Raw genomic sequence first — 15964 nt, 5'->3', positions numbered from 1 at the left:
CAGGCTTTTTGGAGAGGGAAGAGGGTATTCTCTTTTGTACTGTCAATTATTTCAGTGTTTCTCAATTTTTCTTAGCTATAAGAAATAATTTTAGTTTCAGTTGCTTTTTCCATCTGCTTCCTTGGAACCTAAAATAAATTAAAACCCTAAGAATTATGATTAGGAAAAAATAATCCCCAGGCTGCCAGGTCTTGTTTACCACACTGAATTCCAGATTTAATACCATGATATAAGGAAATACAATAAAATGAACTTTGTTTATTTCACTGGATGGTGCCATAGTAGAGAAAGAGAATGATAGCAAAAAGGAAAAGGCAAGTTTACTGTATTCATGATTTGGAATAGGTTTATTAATAACAGGACACATTCATAGAAATATCCAGAGACAGTGGGTGATATTTTTAGTTTTAGTCTGCTTTCTTTCCAATTCCTATCAATTATGGAAAGACCTCTGAAATAAAGATATGAGCTTTGCACAGTTAGAGACAGAGGAAATTCAAAAGTGCCCTTTCAAATTAATAAGATAGGCTATGTCCCATTTCTAAAAACATCTTCCATATAGCTCATGTGCTACTCAAACCTTTTAAACTTTGCAGTGATATCTGGAAAGTCATTGTTAATTGGTTCTGGAAGGCATAATGAGTACCAAAAACAATAAGTATCAAACATTTTTCCCATAAGGAATAATTTAGTGAGTTACAAGTAAGCCAACACTGATAAGCTATAACTTGTGCGTTGAGTACCCAACAACTGATGAGTACTGGGACAAAAAATTCACGTCAAAATGTGTTGAGTACTAAATTTGATGAGTTTCAAAGCAGTTGACTATCAGGGTACCACTGTATTTTTAAATGCACAATATTATCTTAGAAGTTCTTAGAAATATCACTTTTCTGAAGCTGTCCATGTGCTGTGAAATAATACATGTTCCCTTCAAAGTCGACTGGGCCTGGTGTTGCTGTCATTTAGGAAAACTAAAATGATCCTTTAGAGTGGGCCAACTTGTGATCCCAGTAGTATATTGAGATTTTATTCTTTGGTTTTGGGGGTGGGTGGGTGGGAGGAGTGGCAAGGCCTGGGGAGGAGTCAAAAGATAAATCAGTCTCTACATTGCCATGTCCAACCCCTCTTGAATTCTGTTAACCCTTATCTACTGTCAAAGTAATGCTGTTAGTCGACTAGATTCCTGTACATAGGCATGAATAACAAATCAGTTTAATTGGAACTTAAAGTGTAGCCTTGGTCTTTTGCTCCTGAAGCACACATACACACACACACACACATGCGCAAACACATACATAATACACTTTAATATTTTAGAAACAATGTGTTGAGACAGAATGGATGTCCTTGAAATCACCAGGAGTAAAGTCAATTCAGAAGAGTAATAGTAGGTAACATATTGTTGCAGAAAATGACAGACTTAGACTTCTCAGGATACAGGAAGGGTTTATTTGGCAGCCAGGTTCAGAAAGCTAACACGTGGCTAGCATTGGAAATTCTGAACAACCTTCATTATCGAAGCACACGTTCTTATACATTCTCAAAAGCAGCGCAACACGGAAATACTTAACTCATTTCTTATTGGTTATTTTGGGGGGAAAGCCTTATAAGTAGATGGGGGTCTTACTTCTCCTTTTGTTCTTGAGACACAGGTATGGACGTGTCTTTAGCGAACTTCATTTGAACCTTGTGATTTGGACTTTTGACATAGGGACGTTGGCTGGAACATCTTGTGGTTAGAGGCTGATGACATTTCCCTGTCCCTTTAAGCAAGCTTCTAACTGTCCAGGATGTCAAGGATCTTGACAAACTTGAACATTGGGCACTATCTAATAAAATTAAATTCAATGGTGAAAAGAGTAAGGTTCTACATTTAGGCAACAAAAATGGAATGCACAGGTACAGTATAGGTGATACCTTGCTCAGTAGTAGTAACTGTGAAAGGGATCTTGGAGTCCTAGTGGACAACCATTTAAATATGAGCCAGCAGTGTGCAGCAGCTGCCAAAAAAGCCAACACAGTCCTAGGCTGCATCAACAGAGGGTTAGAATCAAGATCACGTGAAGTGTTAATACCACTTTATAATGCCTTGGTAAGGCCACACTTGGAATACTGCATTCAGTTCTGGTCGCCACGATGTAAAAAAGATGTGGAGACTCTAGAAAGAGTGCAGAGAAGAGCAACAAAGATGATTAGGGGACTGGAGACTAAAACATATGAAGAACGGTTGCAGGAACTGGGTATGTTTAGCTTAAGAGAAAGAAGGATTAGGGGAGACATGATAGCATTGTTCCAATATCTCAGGGGTTGCCACAAAGAAGAGGGAGTCAAACTATTCTCCAAAGCACCTGAGGGTAGAACAAGAAGCAATGGGTGGAAACTAATCAAGGAGAGAAGCAAATTAGAACTGAGGAGAAATTTCCTGACAGTTAGAACAATTAATCAGCGGAACAGCTTGCCTCCAGAAGTTGTGAATGCCCCAACACTGGAAGTCTTTAAGAAGATGTTGGATAGCTATTTGTCTGAAATGGTATAGGGTTTCTTGCCTAGGCAGGGGGTTGGACTAGAAGACCTCTAAGGTCCCTTCCAACTCTACTATTGTATTGTATTGTCCCTTTTATGCCACATCTTCATTCTTATATTTTAATTCATAATTTATTCTACTTTAATATAGTCAGTAGAATTACAGGGAAAGGTTGCAATTCAGCAGTGGAGTACAATACAAAATTATCACTCTTTGTGGCTCCCCTCGGAGATGCAGGAAGGGGCAGAAGGATGAACTAAAATCAAGTCGGTATTCTTCCTTTATTAATATGTAGAATTACATTTATTTTAAAATAATGACTGAAGTCTAGAACTGCAACAGCAGATTTATTTATTATTTATTTATTAAGAAAATGTACATAGCTGCCATAACATAATCTACTTTCCTACTCTGGTGGATTGGGTAGATATAATTGGGGAAAATAATCCTTCAACTAATTCATGTAGGATCTTAAAGCTAGCAAACAATAGCTTAAATTGGACCCAGAAGCAAATTTGCAACCAATGCAGTTCCTGCAAGTGAGGTGACACATGTACAAATCTAGAGCTACAGAAAACTATATGGGCGGCCATACGTTAAACCAATTGAAATTTCCAAATACTTTTCAAGGGTAGTCCCATGTACAGCACATTGCAGTAGTCAAGTTGAGAGGTGACTAGGGCATGGATGATTGTGAGGATGGCTTTTTGAGACATGGAAATGGTGTAGCTAATTCATAACCCCAGTTGCACAAAGGCCCTCCTGGCCACAAGTGCCACCTTCTCCTTCAGCAGGAGTTACAAGTCCACAGGAACCCCTGAATTACACTTGAGTCCATCTGAAGCAATGTAACCCATCCAGGGCCAAAGATGGCAACTCTCCATGGGCCAAAACCCCCTAATCCAGAGCCATTCTATTTTAGGAAGAGGGAGGACTCAACATTGCTTAACTTACCATAGGCTGAGACATGCAGCTGAAAATCTGCAAGCCCAAAATCAAAAAGGACACAATCACATGGTGATTCTTCCAAACTGAGGTCTTTATAGTTTCGCCCTTATAGACAACATCTTGTCAGACTGAGCATTCATCTATTGGCATCTACAATACACTCTATAAACTATTAGGGAGGGGCTGTCTTCACTTGCTTTGTTTCACATGTCTCCTTCCACCTCCTTACTACATTCCATCATATCTCAGCAAATGATGACAATTTCACTCAGCGGTTTCATGTAGATGTTAAACAGAAACAGAAAAAGTACCTAACCTAAGGAGGAACTTCTCACTTCCTATCAACACTGAATATGAATGGCCAAAGGAAGGAAGTGAACCAAGACAACACAGTGTTCCTCATTCCCACCCCTGAAGCTACTTCAGAAAGATATGAATGGTATTGAAGACCATCAGGATGTCAAGTAGAACAAGGATGGACCCACTACCTCATCCCACTTCCACTAGGAATAATCAGAAAGCAGAACCAATGACATTTCCATGCCATAGCCAGGCCTGAATGCCAACTGAAAAGAGTCCAAATAATTGGAATTGAAGAAGCTTTTTGGATGAGAAGCAAAACATCTTCAAAGAAAAACCAGAAAGTGTAGTTGCCTCTTGAAAAAGCACCTTTGGGATGTCTAAATAACATGTTTCATCCAGGAACCTCTGGACCTGCAACGCAACCACTTTCTCAATAACCTTCCTCAAAAAGGAAAGGTTAGAGAGGACAAAAATTATTGAATAAGATGGAGTCTGCCTCTTAAGAGGGCAGACCACAGCTTCTTAAAAGGCTGGGGCACAATCCCTTCCCCCCCCCTTCCCCCCGCAGAGAAGCATTAATCACTGCCAGAATCCACTCACATGTCACTTTCCAGGAAACTTTCACAAGCCAGGAGGGACACAGAAATAAGACACAGGTGGTTGTAGTCATACTCTCTAGGGTCCTGTCCACTTCTTCAAGCGTAACACAGTTAAACCATTCCCAGGCAGCTGGGCAAGAATCTGCAACAGACACCTCCACCAGACCAGCAGCCACACCAATATCTAAATGGAAATTAAGCCAGGCAACTTTGACTTCCAGAAACTAGGCAAATGCTTCTTCATGCCCATGCAGGTAGACCTCTACATATGCCTTCCCCAGAAGGTAATGAGTTACCTTAAAGAGGGTCACCTGGTGATCATCAGCAGATGCAATTAGAGTGGATAAGTTTTTTAAAGAATAGAATAGAATAGAATAGAATAGAATAGAATAGAATTCTTTATTGGCCAAGTGTGATTGGACACATGTCTTTGGTGCATATGCTCTCAGTGTACATAAAGAAAAAAATAAAATATAGTAATCAAGAATCATAACACTTAGTGATAGTCATAGGTTACTAATAAGCAATCAAATCATACTAGGAAACAAACAGAACAATGTAAATTGGAAAAACACAAGCAACATGGTTATAGTATTTACAATATGTATTTACACTTTGCTGTCCAGATCGCCTTGAGATAGGCTATAATACCAGCTCTTACCCATGTTCAGTTGAGTTCATTTTTTGTTTCTGCCAATGGTACTCTAGTTATTTCTTAATCTGTTTCACCTCTGAATTCTGACGTATACCAGGGGAGTGGCAGGCAAAGATATCCACAGGTGAGGACAGGTCACAGGAGCATACCATTCTCCATTCTCCAGCCTCAAAACTCTTTTATTGACCTGAAAGGGGAACCCCCTTCAACTAATGAACAAGTAGGGATAAGGTGAGTCCAACAGGTGTATTTAATAAAGCATTTATTCTTCAAGCCACTACCATTTTCTTACTGCAACAGCAGTGATGTCACATCAAACACTTCCTCATCCCCCTCTACATTCACTCTACATCCATACAACCCTCAAACAACAGCCTCGCTCATCCACCAGGCAATATGAGACATTTACACACAGAGAGAGGGGGGAGGGAGGGAGAGGGAGGGAGAGGGAGGGAGAGAGAGAGATAGAGATACACTCATGCACTTTGAAGTCAAAAGCAAATTAAAAGTTTCAAGCATAGAAATGCAAATGGATTTAATTAAATTAGCTTGCAGTAATTCATAACTTGTGGTTAAAGAAAAGAAGAAGATTTTTTTTGCAGTTTCCTCCCTCCCTGCTATTCAGTGTGGTTCATGATTATTCTGTATATGAACTTATGCAATTCTGAATTTCTGCTTGCAGAAACCAAATACCGTATGCTCAATAGTTATGCTGCCTTATGGCTTTTTGTTATGATTGCAACATTATTAACTTTCATTCCTAGTTGCTCATGAATGAAAGCTATGGCAATCTAATTGAGCTGCCTTGTTTTCTATTTTCTGGGTGTCAACTTTGTTCTGTTAAAACATACATGCACATATAAATCACAGCTTTATATAGCAGTATTTTTAAATTATGTGTAAGAATATACTCTGCCAGTAACATTACTTGTAAGACAAACTCATTAATTTAATTATTTTAACAAGTCATCAGCATTAATTACAGATATAATAATTAGATAGTTTAATATCATCATAAAATAATAGTCACCCTCCCAAGCAAACACCTCATTATCAAACAACAAATAACAGCAACCATATTTTTTAAAAAAAGGAGATAGGGATATATACCTACACATTATCAGCTGCAGACATCTTGCTAATCTCAGAAAAATTAAGCGGGCCCAACATCACTAAAGCTTGGATGGGAGACTATCTGGAAATCGTAGTGCTGTAGTCTGGGCTATGAGATTGAAAAACCACTATGGAAGAAGGCAATGTCAAATCATTCTGGACTGTTGCCAAGAATTTGATTTATTAGTCCTGCAAAACATTAATTCTGTAGAAGTTGGTTTATCCTTCAAGGAGAGTGGCAAAGGGATAGAATGGATATCAGGGCCACTGCAGAACAGCAAACACACATCAGATCCAGAGATTTGGCTCTAAGGTGAAACGAGACCCCTTTGAGAAGGACAAGATGAGATCAATAACTTTTTTCTCTGAAGCTTGGACAGTGGCCAGGCAATTTGGCTGAAAAAGAAATCCCCTTTCTCTCTAAATATAAGTGTTGCTCAAGGAGAAGAATGTTGCCTATTACTGGCTTTAACTCTGAGAATGTATCATGTTTCTTTGGATCAAAATATGCCTGCAGGAGGTTGTGAGTATGAACAGTCCAGAGAAATGAATGATATTTTACTCTACAATGGTTAATTAGAATATCACTGCTGGCTAACTAGAATCTCACCGTTCAGAGATCTCCAAGTTCCAACTATTTGTCAATTCAAGGCCTGTGCAGCCACCTTACTCCTTTTTCATGCCATTTAAGGTTACTAGGCATATAATAGCTGTTTTTATCTCACTGTGTTTCCATGAACACCTCTCCAGATGACAGAGGGCAAACATTTATACAGAAGGCAAATAAGTTAGTGGGATCCACGTGGGAATAAAAGGAAGTGTAGAGTTATGGTAACTAAAGTATAGCCCACAGACACTACACGAAGAATAAGCCTGAAGGGAGCATTTCAATAAGAAAATTGTTCATATAACTAGTATCGAAAGGAAAATTACATTGAAACAGAAGTATAGACAGACATTGCAATGATATTAACAAAAGCTTCCAATTAATCATTGGTAGTGTATAAGATAATTATTGTGGAGGGAGCTACTATGAACCATTTTGCTATTCTTCAAGAAAAAGGATATAAATATGATGAATATGCTTAAATTATTGCTGATACACACTAAATGTCAAGACAGAAATAACATATTAGCAGATCTTAAAGATCTCCTCTTGGGAAAAGAAGCAGTACAGAAGGAAACTTGCATTCTCAACACCCTTCTATGTTCTTTGTAGATGTTTCTTTTATACAATCCTATAATTATTTTCATTCCAACCCTGTTTACTTATTGTGCTTCCTTTAAATTCTTTTGAACTCCATTTGATAAATTGGACCATATCTTTACTATACACAGTTCCCTTCCTTATACTTCAAAATTAAACCTTAATACCACAATAAATTGCTGTTTTCACATTATGTAATGCAATTTACAACTTCTAATACATTCTAGATAGCACAAAAAGAGATAGTCACAGGATTTTTAAAAGATAAGCTCCTAAGCAATTCTTAGGAGGTACCATAGTATTTTTTACATTGCCAGAAGCAGCTTAGCAGCTTAAATTGCAAGATAGATAGATAGATGATAGATAGATAGATAGATAGATAGATAGATGACAAAATCTGTACCATTAGAAAATTACAATGAACAAACATTTGTCTACCTGACAATTCATTATCAATATTGCAATCAACATATTTAAAAAAAACAGATGATCAGAAAATCTTGTATGTTAGTCTTTTTTTAAAGGCTTAAGTTACAGTAACAGTAATAGATGTATTAATTTCTTAATCCTCCTTTCTGAATATGTCAAACAAATTCAGAAAACTCTTTGTCAGAACATTTCAATATGCTTTTAATGTGCAGTGTACTGTATCTTGGCTAAACTATTTTCTCTGTCTGCACCTTCATAGTTTATATAGAGTATTATGTACTTTATACTGAAGCATGCATCTGTCAAAAGGGCAGCAGTTGCTGCTGAAACCTATTGCCTCTGCATACTTTGTTCTGTGATCACTGTATGCATAGCATTTTGCAATTCTGGCAATCAATCCTCTACCGATATACTTAAAAGTTTTGTCTTCCTTCATTGACAAATGTAGCAAGTTGTGGAGTGTGATCATATATTAGCATCTAGAAGTTCACAAATGCATAAATCCTCAAATCTGCTTCTATAATTAAAGTTTTCTTGATAATACTCAAGACTGAAAAGCAATCAGAAAATCTGTTGTGCCCGTGTACATCCAGTACTGACTGTGAGCAATTAATCAAGAGGATGCCCGGCTGAATATAGCCTTGGAAACAAGACACAGTGTATATAGTCACTTTTGTGTGGTTATTCAATAGGTCTTCAAAAATCTGTAAGTTATATTTCTCTGACTAACTATTTCAGTTATCAGATCTAAGCACTAAGAAAGCAAGAGAGAAGAACTCAACCAGTGTATCCCATCTACTCTCTCTATTTCTTATTCTTCTGTACATACTCTACAAATAATTACAAATATAATCTCTATAAAGGAATCCTTAGATTAGATCAGTGTTTCTCAAACTTGGCGACTTTAAGTCCTGTGGACTTCAACTCCCAGAATCCCCCAGCCAGCATAGCTGGCTGGGGGATTCTGGGAGTTGAAGTCCACAGGACTTAAAGTCGCCAAGTTTGAGAAACACTGGATTAGATGATATATTGCACACACATCTATATTCATGTAGACTCAGAAAAACTACTAATGCAAACCTGGAATCTCAAAGGAAAATCTGCTGCCCAAAAGACTTAAATGTGTATTGTTGTTAACCACCTAGAATTATTTACTTCAGTTAGGCAGCAGCATACATTTTCTAAACAAACAAACAATATAGAAATGTTCTTCTTCAAGGATGCTGAAATTGCTAAATATTTAAACAAACATTTTTTCACAAATTTCTAGAATTTCCTATGAACATTACACTTTACCTTGTCTTTGTTGTTGCTTATGTATAACCTGTATGACCGATCACTGAATAACCGTTTGACCCAGTGACGTGCGGTGAGGTTTACGCCTGGTTAGGCTGGTGACGTCATCAGGAAGGTGGGGAATGGGACCACGTGTGCTGGAGGCTGAGGCCTAATAAACTTAAACATTCCCCGCCTTCCTGAGCGCGCTCCGCCGGCTCGCGCTCCGCGATCCCCAACAGCAGCTGCTTTTCAGTGCGTCTGGCGTTTAGGACATCCGGCTATCTACCTAAACGCCAGACGCACAGAAAAGCACTGAAAAGCACTTTGCCTCCAAGCCACTTCGTCTTGATGACATCGCCGACGTCGCTGCTGGGCACGGCCGGACGGAGGTAACCAGAGTGGCGCCAGAGTGGCGCCGAGTGACCCAATTCTGAAGTCTTCCCCCTCCACATAGTCACATGACCACATTTTGGCTGCTTGATAACAGCTTGCATTTACAGGATCCCATGGTTAGACAACCACAATTAACACCTTTTTTGCTGTGTTTATTTCTGGTTTATTTGCCCATAGCAAATAAAGAATTTGCTTAATGGCTGCAGCTTAAATTTGCTTTATGACTGCTGCAAAAAGGTCATAAAAATGGGTCTTGTAACATGGTGGTCCATTTTACAACTGTTATAACTTGCAACTATGTAGATGGGCAGGCTCTATTACATCGTAAGTCAAGAGCTACCTATAATGCCTATTTCAACAGTTCCATTTACATTCTTCTATTTGTATTTCAAATACTTACCCAAGTAAAGTGAAAAAGCCATATTAGATCAGAAAAAGGCCTACCTGATCTACCACCCAGAGATTAGCAATAACTGAAAGGCTTTTTCATTAAGTTCCCCTGGAGTGCAAAATGTGCATGTCTAACTCATCAATCTTATGGTTGCACAATGGTCAGCACTGGAGAGAATAGTATTGTTTTTTTGGAGGGGGGTTGGGGTGTGTGTCTCCTTTGCCTCCACTTAGTATACTACATAACACAAGGTGTGTACTTAGAAGCCTCTTCCCCACTTTTTTCCTAGAGTTTCCATTGCATGGCATTTCTGGGTATAATATCAAACAGTCCTCTACCTGGATTTTCTGAGCATTTCCCAGCTACAGAAACAATTACCAGATCAACAGAAACAAATTCTTCAACAGAAGTTAAAAGCAAATTATTTATACATTAATTTTCAAGCATTAATATTCCTGAGTAACTACAAATATTGCAAGTCACAGTGCATTTTATCAAATGGTATTAATGTCATAAGAAACTAGAAATTCATACTTAAGCAACTCTTAAGACTACAAATCTCAAATAATTTTTAGAAGCAGGTCCAATAACCTCCAAGGATCCATGCCAGAACAAGTAATTTGAGGATGAAGACCTGTGGATGCTTGTATTTTTCAAACAATATATTCAGGGCAGGCCCCTTGTCCAGCAACTCTTGGATTCATTTTCAATTTTTAATATAAACATAATATTAATATTTACACTTATGAACAAGCTTTAAGTGGGCAATGCAAAGATTTTTGGGATAAATGTTCTCAGGAAATGCTATATTAAAATAGATTATCCTTAGTATCATTAGACTAATAAATAAAGGACATATTGAGTTCAAGGAAGAAAAGTGTGGGAATAAAATTCCCTATTAAAATAACCTTTATTTTATCTCTCATTAGGTTTCTTTAAATTTACTGATTTGGCATTTCACAAATTGCAGAACACCCACTAGCAATATGGAACCTCCCAACAAAACACAACTTTTGAAGATAGGTGAAGTGAATTGAAATGCTTTATTTGAAGTGGGTGTCATTTTTTTTAAATATTGACTTCCCTACACATTATCCCAGGTTATTCAACTTCAACTACCAAATAACCTGCTTGAACTATAGAAATATAACTTCATATCACAGCGTTGAATCATGCACATGCTAGTTAACACAGGAGGCTGACGTCTTTCAACATCCCAAACGGTTGACGTTTGTTTTAAACACTAAGAGTAGTGTGCCAAAAATACCAAACTAAGTACGCTCAATGTTATAAAAGATACAGTCCATGCAAATAGTCTCGATTTTGAAACAAAGCAATGTGTAAAGCCAGTGCCAATTTACACGGAATCCCTTCCTCAATCCACTCTTTCAAAAGTCTAGTTAAGATTCATTTTAGTCTAGTTCAGGGGTGTCCAAACTTGGGAACTTTAAGACTTGTGGACTTCAACTTCCAGAATTCCCCAGCCAGCCATGCTGGCTGGGGAATTCTGGGAGTTGAAGTCCACAAGTCTTAAAGTTCCCAAGTTTGGACACCCCTGGTCTAGTTAAAATTCACTTTACATATATCAGTACTGAGAGCCAGTTTAGTCTAGGGGTTAAGACGCCAGGTTAGAAAGTGGAAGACCTTCAGTTCTAATCCTGCCTTAGAAAGGAATGTAAAGTATGTCCATTGCCCTGAATTGCTTAGAAAAAATAATAAAGGTGTGAAACAAATAAATGAACAAACAAAGAAATAAATAATGCTGCTGCATGCCTCACAGTTAAGTGCTTATAGCAACAACAGTACTTATCTGAACTGAGTTCTGCAAACACATCCAGATATAAAACTATTAACAAGACTCATTGGCTGCAACCAACAGTTCTAAACCATGGTTTATGAAATTTAAGAGAAGGATGACTTTACTTACATCAGCTTCAGACAAAAGTGAAACTAAAATTCTTTATATTTTCAATTTAGCCCATCCCTTTTGGTTTCTAAAGCAACTTTTACCAGTCCTTCACCGGAGTCTTTCTTTGTATGTATTCATTTTATTTTCTATGCTCGCTTAGCAACACTGATTAGTAGATTTGATTGTTGTGTTTGCTGTTTCTAACAAATGAGGGCTATGCTTAATTATAAACCTGTGTATTGACATTTATGTAGGCTTATCAGTCACGCGTATCAACCCTAGAGTTGCATAGGAACATAGTTCTTTTCAACAGAATAACTTCATGTACATCTACTTCACAAAAGCCTACTTTGAATGTCTTTAAGTCTAAGCTAAATAGATACCGGCCCCTTGCAACATATGTTTTCAGAATTGGATACAATTATGCCTCCATAAATTGCTGGCTTCCCCCAGGATTTTGTGCACCATCTATTTCATTATTTCCAAAAGCCTCTTCCAACAGCAAAAATGTTGTACTACTCGGACTGTCCTCCCAGAGAAGCCCTGAAGGTCATATAACTGCTGGCAATGAATGTACCCATTCAGCAAAAGAAAGCTGTATTCTTTCTGCCTCTAGCTCTTTTCCACTGTTAAGGTCTCCTAAAGTTTGCATGTCTAGCCAGCAGGTCAAATATCTGAGTCTGCCTGCTGCTCTCCAAATTTGTTGCGATCAACCCCATGCTTCTAAAAAGTACTTCTCCCAATATATTATGAAATATTGCGTTTACAATAACTGACAGTGAAAAAATGTCTATCAATCAGGTTGCTTTAAAAAAATGCAAATGCATGTTTACAGAAATTATTACTTTGAAATCCTTTTCTGATATGACAATTACACAGATTTGTTTCTTGTATTAGTATTCATTTACTGTTGCATATAACTGTGTAAATCCTCTCATCAGAACAATCCTTCAACAAGATAACATCATCACAATCATCCCAAATGAAAATGGCCATGATCAAATTCTAAATGGCCAATACAAAAGAACACAGAATTGTATATCTTCATGTATAGTTGATAATTATATAATCTCTAACTGCATTCAAATATCCAGTTGAAAATACATTTACATACATCAGTATTTTCTATCAAGTCATTTAATCCATTGCTAATGATTAAATCTGAGAAGTAACACATAGTAAGTATGCATAGTAAGTATAATATGCTACTATAGCTGTAGTTTATGCTAGTAAGCAGAAATATAGATGGACTTGCTTCTGAGTAAATACACCAAAACTCCAGAAGAAAAATATGAATTCCAATATCTACTACCGATTTTAATGAAAAATTCCTGTAACCAGAAAGGATTCAACTTGCTTTTTGCCCTCCGTTCCACCCTTACTGCCCTACCCCAGAGCTTACAGCAACACAGAGGTCTGAACAATGGAGCAGATTGAAAGGTATAAAACAATGGCTAAGGTAGCATGGAGCAGTGACTAATTATCTCAGAGGCTGAAGAGGCCCTGAGATCAGCCAGCACAGTTACCTAAACCTTGCACTGCACGATCTGCAGGAAAGCTTCCTTTAATCCCAGATCACAGTGCATCATAGGAAAAGAACAAGGAGAAAGACAGTGCACTGTTGACAGGATCGTCTCCACTTGTCTTAAATGTGAAATGTTACCTTGCTATAAACCATGATCTTGGTTTCTTGTATTTTAACTTCTGAAACCTGACATTTTTCCCCACCTAAACCTGACTTTTCCCCCCATCAGCCAACACAATACAGAAAGATTAGAGAAATTTGTCTGCAACTATCCATCTTTCTTTCCTAAAAATGTTCTCTGTTCAAGTACACCTCTGAATTCTGACTAGAAGAAAGTTGGTCGGTCAGAAGGTGATACATAAACCACAGAAAAGAACTCTTGAACCCACCAAAAACCACTGCATCAGTTTTTAGAGTAAAATCAGTATCTGAGCTTCAGTAATCTACTATGCAACTGGTAACTTTCAAAGTCATATTTACATGTGCAAAATGGAACTGTAGCGTGAAACTCAACAGCTTGCAAACTGAACACTACTTGCCGTCCTTTTTAAGTAACACTTTTGCCTTTCCATCATACACAGTACAGACTTCGGAATTTTCTCCAATCGAGCTCGTACTTTCCATTCTGAGCAGACATTAGCATACACAAAGTAAGCAAAATTAAGTAGCAACTGCCACTACTACGATTTGTACAAAATATATATTGACTGCACAAAGCATTCTCTTCCGTCAGGACTCTGATATGATGTTTTTCAATCTTTCCATCGCATTCTAAAATGCCAGATGTACCAAGATCTCAAATTATGAGAAAGATATATTAATACTTCTGTACACTTCACTGATACCAAAATATAGGATCTTTCTGTTTCACAACTTTTCCAATGAAACAATCTAATTTCATTGTTTTTGTTTGAATGACACCAAATAAATGTTGCAGATCCCACCTAAGTCTCCTTGCTTGAACCCCTGCATTTCATTGCTTAATGTGCAAGACTCAAAATGGCACATAAGGCAAGGCAGCGGGAGATACCAAAGAAAGTAGCTAGGAAAACATTGGGATTAAAGGGTGGGGTGAAGAAAGCACTACTGGCAAGGCAACAACACTGGGAGATTCCATTGATCTATTATCTATCTATTTATCATCTATCTTGCAAGGGAGCCTGGTTAAATATTCTTCTAGGGTCCCAAGCACATTTAGCTCATTCTTGTCAGCAATTCCTTGTCATTCTGGGCAATCTTCTTTCAATTCCTACTCCTCTCCTACTCTACAGCCAGTCCCCTTGTGGAAAGAAAATGCAGCTTGTAGAGAAAGGATTGTGCTCAGATATGGAATGAAAAAAAGGGGGGTGTCAACGAAAGATAAAAGCAAAGAAGAAAGGGTACCCCAAACAGGCACTCTCTGCATGATTATTAAATAAGCAATACTTCTATCCCTTAGTTTTTGCTGGTGTTGAGCAATTTCAGTTTACCTATTGATCCAGTATTTGCACAATTCGTCCTATCTGTAAATAATTATTTGGTGTTTAGAATCCTGCCAGGTGAAAACGACCAGGTAGTCACAGGGCAGGAAAGGAGGGATTTGACAAACGACCACCAGCCCCAATGGCCTTAAGAGTGCTTTCCCCCTCTGCCATAGAGTGAGCCATCGTCGCCAGGATGCCCCCTCTTCTACCTACATGCCCCCTAATCAGAACGATCCCGTTGAATAGAAGCGCGAGGTTAGTTCAAGGAGGCTTACAACGCTACGCCACGCAAATCCACGCGCAAGAGGAGAGGGGGGAAAAGTTAGCGGCGCTTATGCAAGAAACTCGGCAGCTCGTTGCTGTAAGGCAACCCAAAAGCCAGAAGGCGATCTCTCGTCCGGCTCTTATGGAAAACAACCTGCTCTTTTCTCCCCGCCAAACTTCCACTTGCTTGGACACTAGACGCCTTTATCCTCCCCCGCGGAGCGCACATCCCACCCGCCCTGTATAAGTCTGTCGAGATACCATCAGCACCATCAGCACCAAGTCCCCGGCTGGACGCAAAACTTCTTCACTGGATACTCACTTGTGTCTTCTTCATAAGGAAAGAGAACGCTGCAATCCAGCTCCAACAGTGGCGTGCAAACTCCTTTTAGCTGATCTGTAGTTCCAGCATGTTGCAAAGGCAGCTAGACTAAGCATTGAGGCTCGCCTAGCGCCCTCTATGGCTTTGCCGTGCCCTGGCCTTCTCTTCGCTCCCAGGCACGCGGAAGGCGCTCCCGCTGCTCTATTCGGCACCGGCTCCAAGTCCTTCGGAGGAAAGCAGAGGCGGGAAATGCAGCTCAAGCCGGCACCCGATCACTTCTTTTATAGCTTTAAGCTGTCTTCCGCAGCGGCAGCAACCGCCCCGAGAGGACACGCCTTCTGTGTGAGTCCTTGTCAGGGGACGGGGAAAGTGGAGCGGCGGAGGAGCCCTGGGAAGGGAGAAGGGAGTCGAGCAGGACCAGACAGACAATTGCAGTATATAAATGCCGACAGGGAGAGCAAAAGAAATATGAGTCCCAGCCTTTTCTCCACTGCCTGGATCGAACTGCTATCCACACACCACTGAGTAGGCAGAAAACTATGCCGCATGCAGTTTGCTGTCCCCACCCTCTTCGGCCCCTGTTCCCAGTCACTTCCTCCAAGCGTTTTACACACCTTAAGGCAAACTTTGGACACCGT

The 15964-nt window shown here is 39.0% G+C and overlaps 1 protein-coding gene across 1 annotated transcript in view; it reads right to left on the bottom strand.

The window, feature by feature from the left end:
• Positions 1–15658, bottom strand: part of KITLG (KIT ligand) — a 60794-nt gene extending 45136 nt beyond the window's left edge. Inside the window, exon 1 of the mRNA XM_081957326.1 lies at positions 15327–15658. Within this exon, the coding sequence (XP_081813452.1) occupies positions 15327–15341 (15 nt within the window). The 5' untranslated portion in view covers positions 15342–15658. The remainder of the gene's footprint in view (positions 1–15326) is intronic.
• Positions 15659–15964: the final 306 nt, after the last annotated feature.

Source organism: Natrix helvetica (assembly GCF_964273705.1).
Source record: "Natrix helvetica genome assembly, chromosome: 6".
NCBI classification, from domain to species: Eukaryota; Metazoa; Chordata; class Lepidosauria; order Squamata; family Natricidae; genus Natrix; species Natrix helvetica.
The sequence above is the reverse complement of the archived record's forward strand: the minus strand, read 5'-3'. Positions and strand labels throughout refer to the sequence as shown.